The following is a 19,714-nucleotide window of genomic DNA, read 5'->3' on the forward strand; positions in this document are numbered from 1 at the left end:
TAATTATTTATTTAGGGTCACTAATATGTGCAGAATCGCACAAAGGAGAATTGTATTGTTACAGCAATCTAATGAATTATGGAGCCAATGGGAAATTATTTCCAGTTTTTAAAACAATCAGGTATACTAATGTTTTATTTTTACTGACTACAGAAATCATGAAGACTTGTGTTATGATTGTCCGAATCACCTCTAAGGGTGCATTTTCTATTCTCCTGGACAGCTGACTCCCCACTTACAGCTATTTTGTTTCTTTACGATAGTGCATGTGACTCTGTGTGTATGTATGTACGTACATATCATAAAAACATATACACACTTCATAAAGAATAATGAAAGATGGAACTGCCAATGACAGTGAGAGGCCAGAGGACAAAAAGAAAAAAAAATGGAAAGAGGAGAAAATTTAGATTTGGTATATTTTTTAAAAAGATAAGGTCAACAGGTCAGATTTGGCTAAAGATAGTTTGCTGTAGAACAGGACTATGGGGTCATGACCTTGAGGGCTGTAAATTTATTTAAAAAATAAAAATAAAATGGCATTCTTTAAAAAGAGCAGATGAACCTCTTTCCTTTGGTGTGTTTGCCACCTATGAGGCATGTCTGCTTTGGTCATGCTGTGATCCCAGATGGTCTTTTGACCATCTGCATGGATTTAGGGCTAGTGTCTGCAAAGTAGCTGTGTCTTCTTATGCTGAAGGCATTCATGATTGGTTGGACCTTTACCCTTTGTGGACAGAATCTAACTTTTATTAGGCCATATGTGCGTAATTCCTTAGTGCAATAAGAGAGTGTTCATCAAGAAACTGACCTGAAGAAAAAGAAATATATCATCTTTAATATAAAACGTTATTTATGAAATGTCTTTTAACTCATTTTTATTTTTTAACGTATTTATTAGATCATCTCCAATGCTAATTTCCAACTCTTGATCAAGAGGAGTTTACAAATCTTAGAAATCAGAACATCTGTTTTGCAAAGCCAACTGTCCATTAATCTAAGTTTGGGTTCATCCCATCCACCCTATCCCTCATATGGAAACCAGCTCTCTAGGATGAGGCTATTTGAGGATCACTGCTGATCCCTATAAAAATGTGTAATACTAAACAGGGAGTGATGGTGACACAAGTTTCACCAGTGTCCCAAGGCAAAGCCAAATAAAGAGGAATGAAGGAGTACCTGGAAAGATTTGATGAAGGTCCACAGCAGCGTGCGGATGCCCTCCCCTCGGCTCAAGAGCTTCACCAGACGCATCACACGGAAGAGTCGGAAAAACGTGATTGAGATGCGAGAGTTTTCCTCTGCGTTCTGGAACCCATTGGCACAGAGGGCAGTAATTACAACAGCAGATGAAGAACACAGATTCTGGGCCACAGAAAATGCTACTTCACAGGAAGAGCTCACTGCACTGTTCCCGTGACTTACAGACATCTATTCTTCCACTAACCCCTGAAGTTCTGACAGAAGAATGCTGATCTTATCTGATTGTCTTCTAGGACTACAAAGTTAAGATATTTTTTCTTTCCTCATTCCTCTCCTCAGTTCTTTATTCTTCAATGGCATAACACAAAATCTCAGTGCTCCTAACTTTATCAAGAAATTTGTTGAGAATTTTGCAGGCAATGTGAGACTCTACTTGTCCTACTCCTATACCTGAGATGTCTTAACTGACAGTGAAGCACAAGGAAACTATTTTAGTTTGGCATTTCTAAGTTTGGAAATCTACTCTACAATGCACTTAAGTTAATTATGTAAAGTCAGTTTTATACAGGCATGAGTGTTTACAACATGAAATCCCCTTTATCTGGCCTGAGCTGCTCACATCTCTTAGTCACCTCTTGGACAGGTTGTGCAGCAGGAAGACAGGACAGAGCACTGTTACAGCCTCTGATAGCAAACATGGCCTGGCACAGGAGGACCCTGTATAGACACTGTCTCATAGTAGAATGACTGGTGATTGATTGCAGCTATCTGCAACCCTAATGGTCTGGCTTGAATGTATAACTGACTTGAATGTATCCATGTCCCAAATCATCAACTGAACAGTCTATGTTCAGCTCGCTGATTAATGTCAGTGGGTACATACATAACCATGTCCTTTTCTTCTTATAAACATACTATTTGGCCAGGAAAAAGAATAAGGGCTATTCAAAGACCATTTATTTGGGGTTTTTTTGGAAACAGTTTTGGCCAACAGACAGATGTCTTTGTGAGGAGAAAAAAAACCTTGCTCATCCAGAATGGGAGTCTCATGACTACCCCATTTCAAGATTTTTTTTTTTTATTATGTGGTCCCAAGTTTTGAGATCTTGGAGCTGAGTGTCCGGCTAAATGAAACCCAGCTGTTAAGGTTCAGCAGAAACAGTACATATAGAACTATTTTACTTTGTTAGTAATTGAAAACTTATGGCAGAAGTGGTAAGAGAAGGCTCGCCACAAAGTAGACATCAGTCCTCAGCTGTAAGGAATACAATTTATTTACTTTTTAAATTTGTATTCCACCTTTCTCCAACATGGGACCCAAGGCAGCTCATGGCATAACAAAATAGGAATAAGCAATTAGTGTAAGTTGAGGTGGGTGACTTAATGGCTAATACCCATGATAGTAGATGCATGAAGTCACGTGTGTGTAACAATAGCATTAGCTTATCTGTGATATAATTAATCAGCACTGTCTAATGAAGGACAGCAGTTCCAGAGCTTGTATTTGAAAGGTGGATCACTTTCAATAAAGCCTGTACTGTTGAAATAAACAAATAAACAAACAAACAAATAAATAAATAAAACAAAAAGGAAGAAAGCCAGTCAAGAAGGATCCAGGATCTGACAGCCTCACCACTTCTTCTGTTTTTATAGCTTTGTATTACATGCTCACTCATTCTAACTCTCCTTGGTTATATTTCCCATGACCCCTGGGTACTTCCCACACTCTGTGCATTGCCTTGAAGGAACAGTTATTTTGGCCTGCCTGCTACTGTTCAGTTATTCCCTGGAGTTTAAAGTAGAACCCATCCCCCCAATCTGGCTTCTGCTGTACTTCAGCTTTGTCCTTTAGTATCCTAGTCTCCTATCAAATTCCCTATGGGACCTGTGACTAGTATGAGCATTCCTTGTGCTGCACTCATGCCAGACCAAGCATTTCCTGAACTGAGTGGAATCAGCTAGTTTGCCTTGGTTTGTGTGAGAATACTTCTTGTGAACCAGGCCACAGGAAAATTAATCTGTCAAATCATGCTAAGGGAGACCAGCAAAGATCCAGAGTTCTAGTGTCCTAAAATATTGCTCAGTTGTTCGATGAGATATGCTGTAGAAAAATAGCTAGATGCCATGGGAGAAAATTAACACTTCCTTCGTCATTGTTGCAAAACCTAAGAGATTGGCATTAAATAATGAAGAGGTACCCAACCAGGAAACAGTGCAGATCACTCGACAGACACACAGCACACACACACACTAATCTTAGCTACTCACCACTGTGTATACCAGGAGAGAACAGACCCTTTGATTTCCTGTTAAGAGCTCAGAATTAGCATTTGCAGCTCATACATATTTTGTGAGATGAGATCACAGAACATATATATTTCCCCCTTATTTTTATTTATATAATTTAAAGAATTCATACAAACATCCATGCTTAGAATCCATTTTTTTTTGCTTCCCTTTCAGGTCTGTTAGATCTATATTACAGTGCAGATCTATATTACAGTAGGTTTATAGAACCTGACGGTTGGCTTTGACCTTTTCAATATGTTCTGTAGGTTCTTTTGCAAAATACACTTTTGCTGTGTTACAGTGGCTAAGGAAATGCTTGCTGTTCAAGGGGAGATAATTAAACTGGGATCCCAAGGGACTTGTATGATCCATCCGGTGTTATGTGCCCAGCGCCCTAGGTGATTCTGATGGTTAATTTTTCTCAACCTGACTTGCAAAATATAAAAACCCAGCCCAGGCCATTGAATTTGGGAAGAAAATGGGCAGTGTGGATTCCATTTTCTTCAGCATCAGTAAACTTCTCCCTCTAATAGCAGGTATATTCACATCATAGTAAAACTATTAAACCCTGAAGTATTTCAGGATTAAGACCATACAGTACAACATTATTTCGCATCCACATGTATAAGGCTGTATAGTCCCTGTGTTGCTGTGTCTAGAGAATTACTACCATTTGCAGTCATACAGCAGGAAGTCAAAAGCAGAATGTTGTTGGAGTGCAACAAATGGTATTCCTAACCATTGGCTGCTTACAATCCCAGTTCAACAGCATCTGGAGGACCTTGTGCTTTCCCTCTTACTAGTCATACAAAGTGGTCATGCTATGTGGGGAGAAATGTAAATATAAGGTGGAAAATGACATAGCCTCTTTTCCACATTTGATTAATTGGATATCTTTAGTTCCTTTTCCTTTTGGAAAATGTAAAAGCTTTCTACTAATATTCAGCCCAGTCCATTAACTATGGCGCATTCCGGATGGGCCCTATGGGGCGCCATTGTTACGCGCGAGGGGTGGTGCTTCCTGACGCGCCTTGCACTTAACAACTACATCAAAATGGCGGCGCTGCATACAGATGGGCGCCGCCATTTTGATGTTGCGCACGTGCAGCGTCCACACATCGCGCACTGGAAGTGGCACCGTGAGTGCGCACCTCATGCCTTGCGGCGCCTCTTCCAGGGCGCAGGAAGAAGCGCCATTTTGGTGCTTCTTTGTTGCTGCGCCCGGGAACCGCGCGGTTTGGCTGCTGCGGTTCCCGGATGCAGCAACCGGCAGTGGTGCAGGACTGCCCGTTTTGGGCAGTCTGTAACGCGCCAATGATAGCACAGGGTTCTTGAAACTTAAAATGCAGATATGATTAATAAGCTTCATCTGCCCATAGTCAAGTAGAAGGCACATGTTTCTCAGAAGGTAGGCAGACACACAGGCATAAGTCCGGAATTGGTGGCTTGCACAATGGGAGTATGAATAAGAGTGAGCCTCTAGCCGGGTTCAGAATGAGCCAACTCTCTTAGACTTGGCCTGCACTAAGTGTCTCTGCATTCCCACAGCCACACCCAGCTCTAGTAGCAGATTTGAAAGAATGCACCAAACAAAGTGCATAGGAGATGCGATACTGTAACCTGGGATGAGCTGGTATTGGAAAATCTTCAGTTAGAATAGGAGTCTCTGGGGTGCTGTGGAGAATATCAGTTTAGACAAATTAGCTGTCTGAAGGGTGTTTTACATCCCTGGGCAATGTGGGGATTGGTCTCTAAAACCTGTTTGCATATGAATGTGGACCTTGTGACAGAAATATGAATGTGGGCCTTGTTAGTAGATTGAATTCATTTTGCAGGGTAATCCAATAGTTTCAGAGTTTATTAAGTAATGAAAGTTTATTTTCATTTCATTTCAGAGTTTATTAAGAAACAAGAAATCTGAAAAGGATTCCAGTTCTCTCTTGGTAATAATTCATTAGAAGGTAGGACAACAGTTGACTAAGGGTAAGCTCAAGGATGCACAAGAAATACAGATCATGTGCAGCATAATCAACAGCTCATGTGAACACCAGACTCAACAAACGGATAGACAACATGGTGGCTTCATGCAGAGATTACTAGGCTAGGCTTGGAGACAGAAACCTGGGTAGTCAGGGTTGAGAGAGAATAAGGAGTGTATTAGGAGATCAAGGACTGTGTCACAGAAGCTGGGAGGGGGTTCTATTAGATCTTACCATAGAGGAAGAGCATTGGGTATGTTCAGCTGGCTTTAAAGAAAGGTAGACAGAAATAAGCTGTAATAAGTCTCCAGTGAAGAGGCCCAGTAGGGTATGTTTTGGATAACACAAGGAACAACAAAACACTATAACAGGGGAGGAAAGGAATGGGAGGGGCAGGAACCAGACTACACAATAAAAAAGACCCTATTGATTCTCTAGAATGTAATGGATCAAATTCTACCAATTGTCAAAAAGGTGGTATCCCCCTGCTGAATACAGCAAAATGCAAATTCATAACCAAAGTTATGGCAGAGATGATTTTTTATCCATTAACATATAGATGTATAGGCAGAAGCTTATGATCTACTGCAAACAGATGTGGCAGTTGCCAGTTTGGTTTTTTCCCTACTTTTTAAAAAATGCTCCTTTTAGACTGCACGCTTGGAACAATTTACTTAAAGCAGTCTTATTTAATGACACTATTCTTGAGTAATATAGAATGTATCAGGAACAGATTTCTCCTCCTCTAATCCCCTTCCCTCTTCCCGTATACCACTGCTACAATAATATATATTTTAAATCTTCTGGGCCCATTTTCAGGACTGGGATTTTCAAAACAAAAATAGTGAAATCATATCATGTTTACTCAGAAGTAAACTTCACTAAGTTCAGTGGAATGTTTTTGCAGGCGAGTGTGTATATGATTGCAGCCTTAGTGTATTAGCACACAATATAGAGAGAAAAGTATAAACTGGAAAGCAGACTTGGAGGAATAGTGTACAAAGATTAAAGGAGTGAAGTAATAAAGCAAGGGCCTCTCCAGACTGCCCAATAGGTCTAGTAAATGTTGGGGTATTCTGTTTCAACATTTCATATACTGTAATGCAGAGTGCTTCCACTCTTCACCAACTTGTGCCATAGGTATACTGGCTTTTCGCCCTTGTTTGTTGCTGGTTGTAGCAGAGTTCAGTGCTACCCCTAATCTGCACATATACTCATTTCTCCTCCTGAGGTGTAGCTAAGGGCTAATCTGCACATTGTGTACTATGCAAATTGGTGTACATTTTTGCACACTTGCATTGACTATTAATTGTCTTCACTTTCCTCCGCAAATTTGCATCTATTCACCCTCCCTCTGCTGAAAATGCACAGCTATCTGAATCCATGTGAAGCAGACAGACAGCCACATGTGTGATAATGCATTTTAAATGTATAGACTAGCCCGAAGCTGTGGTATGGATGTGGTTCTTCTTCCTCCTCTTGCCATCCCCTATTAGGAATTCAATGCTTCCCCCACAAACCTTTCCCATAGTATCTATATCTGGAATCTTGCAGATTAGTTCTATTTTCTATTCCCAATGCACTCACTCACTCACTCACTCACTCACTCACTCACTCTTAGCATAGTTGCAGTGCTAAAGTGATATAAGACTATAACATTTTAGCATTTTAACAATAAAATGGGGGAGGATTTGATCAGGTAGTGTAATGTAATGAAGTAATGCAGGTCAACAGGAAACCTTTGTGGTGAGTCACCCCCTTTCTTTCAAATCTGTGAGTCTGCCCAAAAATATAGTTGGAGAAACTGAGACAATGGAGTTAGACTTGTTTGTTTATCCTGAGCTGTATTGGAAATTCCTGAGACATGAACCCTACCCCTCAAAGGTAGTGAGCATGAAAAGTTGTAGTACTGCTAGAATTTCAGGAGAAAAAAATGACAAGACAGGAAGAATGTTGTGCAACTATTGACGGTCACTGACAAATCCCATTGTTTAGGATCAGTCTGAAGGAGTCCTGAGATAGACCTAATCCACTAGCTCTCTACTCTGCCTTTCAGGATCCTGTGAAGGCCTTAGCCAACTCTTTCAGATATTGGTACCCAGTGATCTTTTAACTGGAAATGATAGCAAATGAATCTAAATTTTTTTAAAATGCCATTGGCTTTTATTTTGGTCCACATACTTGCAGACAGACATTTCATTTGTTGTGTCTGTAGGTTTGTGTTTATCTTAAGTCGGTGCTAAATTCAGCACAAACATTTATATATAACATTTGTTTTATCCTGAATGGGATGTTAATCCTGTGCAGAAATGGGTTGAAAAGAACAAATTGATGACTGCATTTAGTTACTTATTAATCATTAGTCTATCTGTTCACTGCTTTTAACAAAGTATTGGACACAGGAAAACCATGACTGACATCTATGGCACCTTGTTGTTTGCAATGATGTTACTTCAAGTGTTTTAAAACATATAATCACAACTTTTCAGTCAATATGTTTCTAACAAAGACCAAGCATATGTACTGTGCTTTAAACTACTTTTAAGTTCTTATTGAATTTATAGAACAAGGGTGGGAATCAACTAATAACATTTCTAACTATTGGCTGTAGTGGTTAGGACTGCTTGCATTTCCAGTTCAACAGCACCTGGAGGACCTTGTGATTTCCCTCTTCCTAGTCTTATAAGGTGGCCATGCTATGTGGAAAAATCAGACTGGTTATACTTCTTTGTATTAAATGTTATTTAAAATAGACTTTGTCCTTTTGGATGCCTCAAGCATACAACAACCTATGCAAAACTGAAGTATCATACAAGTTATTGGTGCATTTTGGCAAGGTTTAGTACTTACATTATCATAAGTATCAAACAATTAACCCTTTCCTGTATCTTTGTATTCTGCTTTTAGGAGCCTGTTAGGATTTTTTCTAGTGTCAAGATCATTAAAACATTGATATTAATGATTTTTCTTTATTTTTCTCTATGTGATATTTCATGTATCTTTAACATCGATGCTCAAAATTACTGATGTTTTAGCTAATTTTACCTGACATCCTATATATACCTGCTAGTCAGTCTTATTAGCTTCAGCGTAGCTTACTTATGAGTAGCCATGTATAGGATTGCATGTGTATTTTTTATAAGTCTTTATATCTTGTCTTGCCACATTCTGTATTTTCTACTTTTAAAAATAGAGCAATATAATGACATAACACATTCCTGATTGGTTATATCACTTATAAACAGGTATACACCTGCCATACATTTAAGTCAGGGGCAAGCAGCTGTTTCAAGGGTGGGCTCAGTTCCCTCCAGGATGCCCCAGAGACACTTTACATGGCCCAGTTTTCAACAAAAATTGGCAGACAATTGCAAGAGTCCCTGTTGGCTGTATCTTTGGAATTTTCAGAGACATAGGTGGTAGTGGGAATGGCAAATATACCAAATCATACATAATCTGCAACACATAATTTTTTTTTGAAACAGGTGATAGCCATTGCTAGGTTTATTCTGTTAATTTATTTGAACCTTTTAAAAAGCCATCTACACTACTTCTATCTTTTCAAGTGCTATTTTGCATCTTCATTTTGGAAGTTGGGATATAAATAAACAGCATATAATAATAAAAATATAATAAATAAATAAATAAATAAATGCTAATATGATTTTTAAAGTAAAAATGTAATATAATAAAAAAATTAAAAAGGAAAAAAGCCTGCTTGGGAATAGTGGGGGGAGGGCAATGGGGAAGAGGAGACACTGACACTACCTGACTGCTCAATACCAGAACTGCTACACAAAGAACTTATTACACCAGACGACTAATGAGACACCAGCATGTTTGGGGGGTTATTGATGGGTTTTCCTGCCAGTTATGAGATGTACTCTAACCATACTTGGAGGGCAAGGCAGTGACAAGATGGAGACAGTTTCAGGTAATAGATATCGCCAAAGGCACTATTTCGAAACATTAATAGTGGTTTAAAAGCTGAATGTAATAAAGTCCATAGTCTCACTGGTGGCAAATAAATGATGGCTTCAGTTAAAATAGCAATTGTGCAGTTTTAGCAAGCTCTGTTAACCTTGCTCTGATGGCAGTGAATCTGAATACTAGGCCAGCTCCAGGCCAGAATAAAACACGCCACCTTGTAAATACCATTTAAGGCACATGTCCTAGTTTATATTAATTAAGGAGTGATTACTTAAAATTCAGCTATTGGAAATTTCAGGGTATCGTGTTATTTTATTGATTACTCCAAGACAGAAGGTTTGTTGGGAGATAAAATATCAACTTTTGCAAGCAAATATTACTATGTTCCTCAGTTCTGCTTCCTCTTACCTCCTGTTCAGATTTCAGAATTTTTTCTCCCCTGCACTCTAGAGGTCTTTGTGGAGACCTACAGTATGTCTTGTTTTGTGATTTTTTTATAGGTTCCGCAAGAATCTGTAAGAAACTCTTTAATCTTCCTTATGCTAGTGTTTCATCTATGCCTACTAGGTCTCCCATCCTGTGCTGCTTCCCTAAATAAAATGAATACTGTACAAGAGCGTTGGACTGAATGTTAGATTTATAATCAGAATTCGAGACATAGTTTTATAATCTAGGACTATGTCCAGAATTCTGATTATAAATCTAACACTCTGTTCAAATACTCTTGTATACACTTTATTTTGCGGAGCAGAACAGCTTGGGAGGAAGAGACTCATAAAAGATCCTGCTTCTTACTCAGTAACTAGAAAATGTGATTCTCTAATCACAGAACAAGAGCCTCTAGTGAGTCCATTCCTCCCACACTATAATTTTCCTGTATGGCTAAATAGCTGAAATAATACCACCTTATGCTTTGAATCTAAATGCTTAATCAGATTGTTGTCTCTTAAATATATGTACAGGTATGAAGCCTAATTCTGATTCTTTTAGAAAAACTATTTAACTTTTTTTTAACCATGCTGCCAGGAGTCAGGTGTCTCACTTTATATTTGAACCCAGCCACTGATATTGGTTTCTTACATGTACTATATAAGTCAGCACTATAAATAGAACCTAAAATACTGGTTCTAGATAATCAAATACAATATTTAAAATGTTAATGCTTAGTTATTTCCAAAGTGCATATATCATTGGCCTGTTATAGACTGCCAAAATAAAGCTGCTTCGGGTCTCTTTGGAGGTATGCTATTTAAATGATGCATGGGTCCTAAGAGTCCGGAGGTCGCGCCAAAGCCACACTCCATTGCTAAGCACTGGAGGGCAGCTTTGGTGCAGCTTCCGGATTCTTAGGATGCATGCATCATTTAAACAGCATACCTCCAAAGAGACCTGAAGCAGCTTTATTTTGGCAGTCTGTAACAGACCATTGTAGATTTTTGTGTAGTCACAACTGCATCATTTACAGATAAGACTGAAAGATTAGCAAGACTGGACAAACCTCAAACTTGCAAAAAGACAAAAAGAAATTTGTACTCTTTGAAAAACAATAACCATAACTGGCTGACCCAGAACAGCCCTGTTAGGGTTAAGTGTGCACAGTGACTGTACTACCCACAGAAGTCACAGAATGATGACTGGTTTTATGAGAAGAAAGAAATAGAACAAGTAGCATGAGAACTAGAACTGGATACTGTAGAATGCATGGTAAGCTTGACTGACAGAGCACTGAACTGAAGCAATTCACAGTGCAATATTTTATTGTAGATTCACTTGTTATATGTTTGATAAGCAAACAAAACTAGTGGATTCATGGTTGACAGTTACATATATACCACATTACTACAAAATCAAGAGGAAGACATAGAAGAAGAACAATGACTTGTATCAACATTCACTGTCTAAACAGTATGCATTTGCAATACTGGATCACTGCACTATTAAGATACGAACTCACTGAACTGGGAGTACCGTATATACTCGACTCTAAGTCGACCTCATGTATAAGTCAAGGGCAGGTTTTGGGGGCAAAATTATGGATTTTGTTATGACTCTTGGATAAGTCAAGGGTAAAACTTAGGGACATGCAACAAAAGATCTAAATGATGAGGCAAAGGAAAACAATGCCAAAGAACCTACAAAATTATGGCAGGCATAACTGTTTTGGCTCACACTAAAGGCTGGATGGAAGAGAGAGTAGAGGGAGGTCAGTGCTTCCAGGACAGATTGTACTCTTGCTTTCACCAGGGGATGTTCCCTTTTTAATAAGAGTTAAAGTATAGTATTTACATTGACCCATGGATAAGTCGACCTAGGTTTTTGGGTTCAATTTTTGGCTAAAATTTCTAGACTTATACATGAGTATATACAGTAAATTATTTTTCAGAAAGGGAGAAGGACGGTTAAGAGGAAGGGTAGAATATGGCAAAGAAATAAAGGAGAGAAAAGCTGGCAAGAAATCTCAGTTATCACAAACACATCTGAATAAGCGCACAAAGAAATGAATGTGCCCATTGTATTGTAAACCAAACTCTACCAGTATTTCAATATAATAATAATAATAATAATAATGACAATAAATTTTATTTATATATCACCTTTCCAAACATATGTAACATATGTTATTTAAATTGACCCTGCACAGGGGCCATGCTAATCTTCTCTGTATCGTTCCAATTTTAGTATATGTGCTTTGTAAGTTATGATTTGTAGACAGATATGAAGTTGGTGTGTATGTTATGTATATATGCAAATTGATATGTATTGTAGAAGTAGTATTGTATGTATTGTATGTTTCTTTTTTTAATAATAAAAATTTAAAAATTTTAAAAAATTGACCCTGAGGCACAAGAGATTCAACTGAATTTTGTTTTTTGCAGTCAAAATGTTATTCCTTTCAGAAACAGCAATGTCTAATTAACATACTATGGATCACTTTTCGTTATAGCACTCTATGTAGTGAGCACCAGATCTGATAATAAATAAACATTAAGATCTGCTTATGTAGAAAGGCTCCCATCTAACTGCATAGGTGCAAAAGCCCTGATATTAGTAGTTCTAATAACCAGGAGAAAAAATAAATCTAGTGCTATACACATCATTTCTCTGATAGACAAGGATGCTTTGACTAGGATTATGCATACAGAGCAACCAGTGATGGGATTCATTGATGGCATAGGATAGGTATCAAAGCACTAGCTAGCAGGCACAGTTCTTTCCCATACAGAACAATGTGAATTTCACATGTATACTTGGATTGGAACAAAGATCCAATACTCATAAAGAAACAGTCTGTTCATGTTTAAAATTTCATGTTATTTTTAGTACAATGATAACATATAAACCATGCATCATGTTTTATGTATCCAACGAGTCATGAAGCCAGCCATTGTGGCCTCATTTTAAAGAGGTTTAATAACTTCTAGAAGCTCTAGCACTGATTAATGTCTTCCATATGTGCAACCTTTATTTCAATAAGACTATAATCTTACAGTTCCAAGTGCTGAAGTAATTATAATGGAAAGTCAAATATTTTAATTTGTTTATGCAAATGACTCCATGTAGAATTACGTATGGACTGCAGTATGAAATATTCACATTCTGTATAGTTGAGAGCTCTGTTAATTGAATTGAACTAAATATATACATATGATTCTTAATTTTCAGAATGTATTTGTAATTCTGTTCATCTTGTTGAGGTAATAAGCTAAGTAGATGCAGTGAGATAACTGAATTAATATCTCTTTAAGGAAAAAGAAAGGTTCGAACCATGTTATCAGACAGCCCCCCCCCCCCCCCAATATATTACTATTTGCAGCAAGTTGGTTGCAGTTTTAGCTTTTTTATGTAAAATTTTTTCTTATGTTTTTGCTGCTCACAGCTTTTATATGGCTTGTGACTCCAACTGATCTGAAGGGCTAGGCCTAAGTCCAAATGTTAGTTACAACTACAGTAGACCTAGAGTAGAGTTGATTACAGTATACAGTAGAGGAGAATTGACCAGAGCAGCTATCTTGAAGAAAATTTAACATTGGGAATGATTTAAAAAGGGGCAGAAAGAAAAACAGCAATTATCACAATACCATTATAGAAATTTAGTCTAAATCCAGTTCAGAATACTGTATGTTGTTTTAGTCACTCAGTTTCAGAGAGGGGAAGTAACAAATTAAATACAGCTACTTTTAAGAAATTAAGGGTAGGGGAGTAATGAAGGCATAATGGAAGTATTCAAAAGTAATATAACATGTGGTAATGCCATTACCTGTTTTGGCGTTATCAGTAATGCATTCTAATCATTTTAAAAGTTATATTGAAGGAGCATTTAGGCATTTTTAGCAGCATGTTCACAGGATTTTTAAAAAGGCCATTTATTCCCAAAACTATATGGTGTTTGTAACATGGGTAGTTAGCACAGACATCATCAGGGTGATTATGGTGGCAAGGAGAAAGAGATACAGCAGATAAATAGCAAAACTGAGGTGCCTGGGGCCGATTTTAGGGCTCAGGAGAGTGGGGCATCAAACCCTCCCGAGCCCTACCGTGCTGTCCGGGCACCATTTTGGTTTCAAAACTCTCTGAGAACATTTCTTTTGTTTTATGTGCAGTAGGAAAGACTCTTGTATTGATATATGTAGTTCACTGTGAAGCCAATGGATTAGAATTTGTGAATATAATTCAGTCAAGCAGTTTCTCTTTCTAGTCTTCCTTTGTAATTTCCTTGTTCAATGAACACAACCTTTAAATCCCATACTCTATGACCAGGAAGGCTGAAATATTCTGTAAGTGGTTTTTGAGTACTTCTAGTTTTAATGTCAAGTTTGTGTCCATTAATTGTCTTGCATAGAGACTGTCCTATTTGTCCAATGTAGAGCATAGAGGGGCATTGCTTACAAGGGATATAGCACATTGGAGGAAGAGCAGGTAAATGCACCTCTGATGTTGTGAGTGATGTTATTGCCTCCTGTAATATTGCTCCCAGAATAGATGTAGGGACTGAGCTGGGATCTTCAGCTTGTCTGGCAGGGTTTTGTCCCTCTATTACTATCCATATTTTAGGTATCTTGTTGTGATTAGTTGTTTAAGTTTGCAGGTTGTCTGTAGGTGAATAAAGGCTTGCTTCCCAGAGCATGTGAAAGAGCTCTGTTATTTTCCAGAATTGCTTGTTGCTCATTGATGATGTGTTTGAGTGGTCTCAGCTGGGGACTGTAGGTAGCAAATATGGGGACTCTATCATTTTGTGGTTTTGGTCTGTCTTGTAGTAGATGGTTCTGGGTATTAATCTTGCCATGTCAATTTGTTTCTTCACCTCCTTAAGAGGGCATTGTAGTTTGAGAAATGCCTGTTGTAAATCCATGAATTTTGAGTCTCTGTATTGTGGGTCTGAGGAGATGTGATTGTATTGGTGGCTTGGCAGTAAACAATAAATTTGGTAGTGTGTTCTGGGTGGAAACTGGTGGTATGTAAGCATGTTTAGCGATCAGTGGATTTTCAATAATGTGTGGTGTTTAGAAATATATGGTACAGTTTTACAGTGGTGTCAAGAAAGTGAATTTGTGGTGTGGATTGTTCCAGGCTTAAAATCCTGGTGGAACATCTCAAGTAATTGCTTTCAACGTAGCCATATTACCAAGATGTCATCAAGACATCATAAGTAAAGGAGAGGCTTTTGAGTGCATGTGCTGAGGATGTATTGCTCCAGGTCAGTCATGAAGATGTTTGCATACAGTGGTGCCCATGGCAGTGCCACTGATGTGGAGATAAATATTATTCCCAAAAGTGAAGTAATTGTCAATGAGTGCAAAGTGGCAGAGTTTTGTATTTAGATCTTCTGTAGACTCATTCAGGATGGTATACTTGATGGCTTGTAGTCCACCCTGTTTTGGGATTTTAGTGTATAGGGATTCCACAATCACAGTGGCCAGAATGGTATTCCCCAGGAGGTTGTGGATGGACTATATTTTCCTAAGTAAATCAGTTGTACCCTAGCTTGGAGTGTTGATGGCATATGGTCTGAGAATTGAGTCCAGATATCTGATAGTCCAATCATGAGGGTTCCAATGCTTGACACAATAACTTTTCCTGGATTTCCAAATTTGTGTATTTTGGCTATTAAATAGAAGATGCCTTGTTGGGCTCCTAGGTATGTCCATTTGAATTTGGTTCTGTACATTGGTGGAGAATTCTATGGGATCTTTAGAGAGGATTCTGTAAAACATGGTGTTGGACTATTGTTGCTCAGCCTCCTGTATGTAGTCAGACTTGTTTCATGATGACCACAGTTCCCTCTTGGTCAGCCTGTTTTATAATACTGTTAATTAGTCATCTTATATTTGCGACATGGTTTCTGGTGCCTGTTCCTTTTCTGAATCCCACCTGCCCCTTTGGAATTTCTCTCTCCATGTATGGTTGGAGTCTATGCTGCTGAATTTTGAGCACTATTTTGCTTGCACGTGAGATTAATACTATGGTCCTATACTTACTGCATTCTTTTGTATCTCCTTTCTTATGGATTGGGATATATATTCATAACAATAGCATTTATATTTCTATACCGCTTAATAGTGAACTCAGCATTCTCTAAGCAGTTCATAATCTGTAAGCCAATTGCCCCCAGCAAGCTGGGTACTCATTTTACCATCCTATGAAAGATGGAAGGATGTCATGGTCAGCCAAGAGCAGGACTCGGAGGAGGATGGGTCTACTCCAGAGCAAGGGGCAATTGAGGCTGCACCTGGTGTTAATTCTGCTCTGCCAGAGCCCAGCCCTGATCTCCCAGCCCCAGAGGAGGTTCAGCCAGGTCCTAGTGCTGATGGGATTCCTCTGGTGGTACAGCAGCCTAGTGATGACTCTGGGGAGGAACCAGTCCTGGAGGTTCCCTCCTTTAGGCAACGCAGGGCTGAGAGTGCTGGCAGACGCAGGTCCAGGAGGATTGCTGAGAGACAATTGGCAAACAAGCCTCATCTCGCACCGAGGAGGAAATCTCCTACTTAACCACCTGTGAGATGCTAACTCAGTGCCAGAGTTTATTGCATGATCCTTTGTTGTGATTGCTGCCGGCCCTGGCTCCGTGTATCCTGACTCCTTGTTGCCTTGACTCTTGACCTTGGAACGAACTGGACTCTTGCTACCTTCTGGCTGCCCTGACCTTGGACTGGACTGACTACTCTGACCTCTGTTTTCCTGACTTCGGCTTTGACTTTCAGCTTGCTCTCTAACTCTCACTCCTTGCAAGGTTTGTGGACTGTTTCCAGTTGCTTTGCTAATTGCCTTGCTGAGCCATCCTTATCGGCGTTGTTTGTGTGTGTTGGCCGCAGTCCAGGACAAAGGCTGAGTTAACCTTGGAGCCTGGGATTGTACTGGCATTTAACCACTGTGCCACCAGGGATCCCTTTGATCGTTTACAGTCTGTTGGCCAACTCCTTGTTTTCCATATTTGTTGGAATATTTTAGTTAACACTAGTGTTGCTTCTGTCTGTGTGCACTGAAATAGTTCAATTGGGATAACATCTGTTCCTGGGGATTTATTTTCCCCAATTTCTCTCACTGCAGATTCTACTTCGCTTTTGAGGATTTGGGATTTGTCTTCATATGGTTCTTCATTCCATTTGTCATTCATTTCCTCAACTCTTTTATACAACTCTTCTGTGTTTTTCCTACATCATCATTTTATTTCTTATTGTTCCTGTTTTATGTTCTTGATTTCTTGGGCTAGAGTACTAAAATGAGAGTGCACTAAAGGTGGTGTGTGTGTGAGTGAGAGAGTCCTGCAACCCAAAACAGCAAGAAAATCTTCCCTCCAATAGTCCAAATGTTGACTGGGAGTCACATAACTTCACTTCTGGTTATGTCAGATGTCGGACATGATGGAGTGCCGCAGCCCTTTGGGGGAGCTGAAAACTGGTTTGTGCAGCCTTCCAAGCCCTGGAACATGCCCACCCTTGCTCTATAGTCATCATGTTATAGCCTAACCTCAGCTATCTGCTACAAATGAAAAATCTGCCAGCTTTCTCTTTTCACTTCTATTATTCACCCCCCCTCCCATTAAACTGTTCACTTTAATACTAAAACCATTCTAGCAATATTACTAAATAATTGACTGGACACAACATATTCCTTGTTTTACTGCAAAACAAACAAACAAAAAACCCACCTAAGACACACAGACACAGACACACACACAGTGAACCCACCATATCAGTGGGCTAGTGATCTGTGGATTTGATCACCCATATTATTTAATGGTGGCACATGCATGCAGAGACACACATGTCACTGTCTATTGACAGTGGATAATATGGGACTTCACTGTTTTTCCTATCCAAAGTCCCCCCTCCCGAACCAAACTCCTGTGGATGGTTTGAGTCCACTAAATATATATTCTTCAATAGTTGCCATAATCTTGTTGAGCAGTTAAGGATATACAACCTAGAATCACACATTTGTGACTTCTTCATGTTTCCTACACAGCACCTAGTTTAGGGCCTACATGTCTATGTGTATGTGCCTTCAAATCACCTGTCATGGGGACTCCATGTATCATAGGGTGTTCCTAGGCAAGGAATACTCAGAGACATAGGGCCCGTATGGACAGGCCAAAATAAAGCTGCTTTGGGTCACTTTGGATGTATGCTGTTTAAATGATGAATGCATCCTAAGAGTCTGGAAGCCGCATCAAAGCCACGCTCCATTCCTTAGGACTGGCGCATGGCTTTGGTGTGGCTTTTGGACTCATAGGATGCATGTATCATTTAAACAGCATGTCTCCAAAGTGACCCAAAGCAGCTTTATTTTGTACAGGACCACAGGGACCATGAAAGTCCCTCAGTCTCCAGTTACCAGGCAGCAGCATTAACTGTAATTGATCATAGAATCATAGAGTTGGAAGAGACCACAAGGGCCATCCAGTCCAATCCCCTGCCATGCAGGAAATCACAATCAAAGCATCCCCGACAGATGGCCATCCAGCTTTTGCTTAAAGACCTCCAAGGAAGAAGACTCCACTATACTCCAAGGGAGTGTGTTCCACTGTCGGACAGCCGTTACTGTCAGGAAGCTCCTCCTATTGTTGAGGTGGAATCTCTTTTCCTGGAGCTTGCATCCATTGTTCCGGAGCAGCAGAAAACAAGCTTGCTCCCTCCTCAATATGACATCCCTTCAAATATTTAAACAGGGCTATCATATCACCTCTTAACCTTCTCTTCTCCAGGCTAAACATCCCCAGCTCCCTAAGTCATTCCTCGTAGGGCATGGTTTCCAGACCCTCCACCATTTTAGTCCCCCTCCTTTGGACACGCTCCAGTTTCTCAACATCCTTTTTTAATTGTGGTGCCCAGAACTGGACACAGTATTCCAGGTGGGGCCTGACCAGAGCAGAATAGAGTGGGACTATCACTTCCCTTGATCTAGACACTATACTTCTATTGATGCAGCCTAAAATTGCATTGGCCTTTTTAGCTGCCATATCACACTGTTGACTCATGTTCAACTTGTGGTCTACCTGGACTCCTAGATCCCTTTCACATATAGTTTCATTCAGCCAGGTGTCCCCCATCCTATATATGTGCATTTCATTTTTCTGCCCTAAGTGCAGTACCTTACATTTCTCTGTGTTGAATTTCACTTTGTTAGCTTTGGCCCAGCCTTCTAGTCTATTCAGGTCATTTTGAATTTTGAGCCTGTCCTCTGGAGTATTAGCTATTCCTCCTAATTTGGTGTCATCTGCAAATTTGATAAGTATGCCCCCAATTCTGTCGTCCAAATAATTGATAAAGATGTTGAATAACATGACCCCAGGACAGAATCCTGTGGGACCCCACTGATCACTTCTCTCCAAGATTAAAAGAAGCCATTGTTGACCACAATGGGTTCAGCCAGTCAATCAATTACCAAATCCATGTAACAGTTACCTTGTCTAACCCACATTTTACAAGCCTGTTTGCAAGAATGTCACAGGGAACCTTGTCAAAGGCCTTACTGAAATTAAGATACACTATATCCACAGCATTTCCTTTATCTACCAAGCTGGTAATTTTATCAAAAAAAAAGAGATAAGATTTGTCTGGCATGACTTGTTTCTCTGAAACCCATGTTGACTTTTTGTGATTATAGAACTGCTTTCTAGATGTTCATAGATTCTCTGTCAATGATCTGCTCTAGAATCATTCCTGGTATAGATGTCGGAATAACTGGACGATAATTGTTGGGAACCTCTTTCCCCCACCTTTTGAAGATGCGGACAATGTTTGCCCTCCTCCAGTCTTCTGGGACTTCTCCTGTTCACCAGGACTTCTCAGAGATTATTGCCAATGGCTCAGATA

At 39.4% G+C, this 19,714-nt stretch overlaps 1 protein-coding gene, 1 long non-coding RNA gene and 1 pseudogene across 15 annotated transcripts in view; 1 reads left to right on the forward strand and 2 right to left on the reverse strand.

The window, feature by feature from the left end:
• LOC149311718 (uncharacterized) overlaps positions 1-19,714 on the forward strand; it is a 107,342-nt gene that overhangs the window by 71,048 nt on the left and 16,580 nt on the right. For all 9 annotated transcript variants that reach the window (XR_016281483.1, XR_016281479.1, XR_016281478.1 and 6 more), the window contains one exon: positions 5,388-5,475. This is a non-coding gene — a long non-coding RNA (uncharacterized LOC149311718). The remainder of the gene's footprint in view (positions 1-5,387; positions 5,476-19,714) is intronic.
• The window catches only part of LOC149311719 (voltage-dependent L-type calcium channel subunit alpha-1C-like), a 487,833-nt gene that overhangs the window by 64,849 nt on the left and 403,270 nt on the right, over positions 1-19,714 (reverse strand). For all 6 annotated transcript variants that reach the window (XM_089527751.1, XM_089527750.1, XM_089527748.1 and 3 more), the window contains 2 exons: positions 5,706-5,738; positions 1,180-1,308 (listed from right to left, as the gene is read on the reverse strand). In XM_089527751.1, coding sequence (XP_089383877.1) covers positions 1,180-1,308; positions 5,706-5,738 — 162 coding nt within the window. The remainder of the gene's footprint in view (positions 1-1,179; positions 1,309-5,705; positions 5,739-19,714) is intronic.
• On the reverse strand, positions 12,002-12,100 carry LOC149311720 (U6 spliceosomal RNA; annotated as a pseudogene).

The sequence above is a fragment of the Sceloporus occidentalis genome, unplaced genomic scaffold (assembly GCF_023333645.1).
Source record: "Sceloporus occidentalis isolate IW3139 unplaced genomic scaffold, rSceOcc1.0.p SCAF_5, whole genome shotgun sequence".
Taxonomy (NCBI): Eukaryota; Metazoa; Chordata; class Lepidosauria; order Squamata; family Phrynosomatidae; genus Sceloporus; species Sceloporus occidentalis.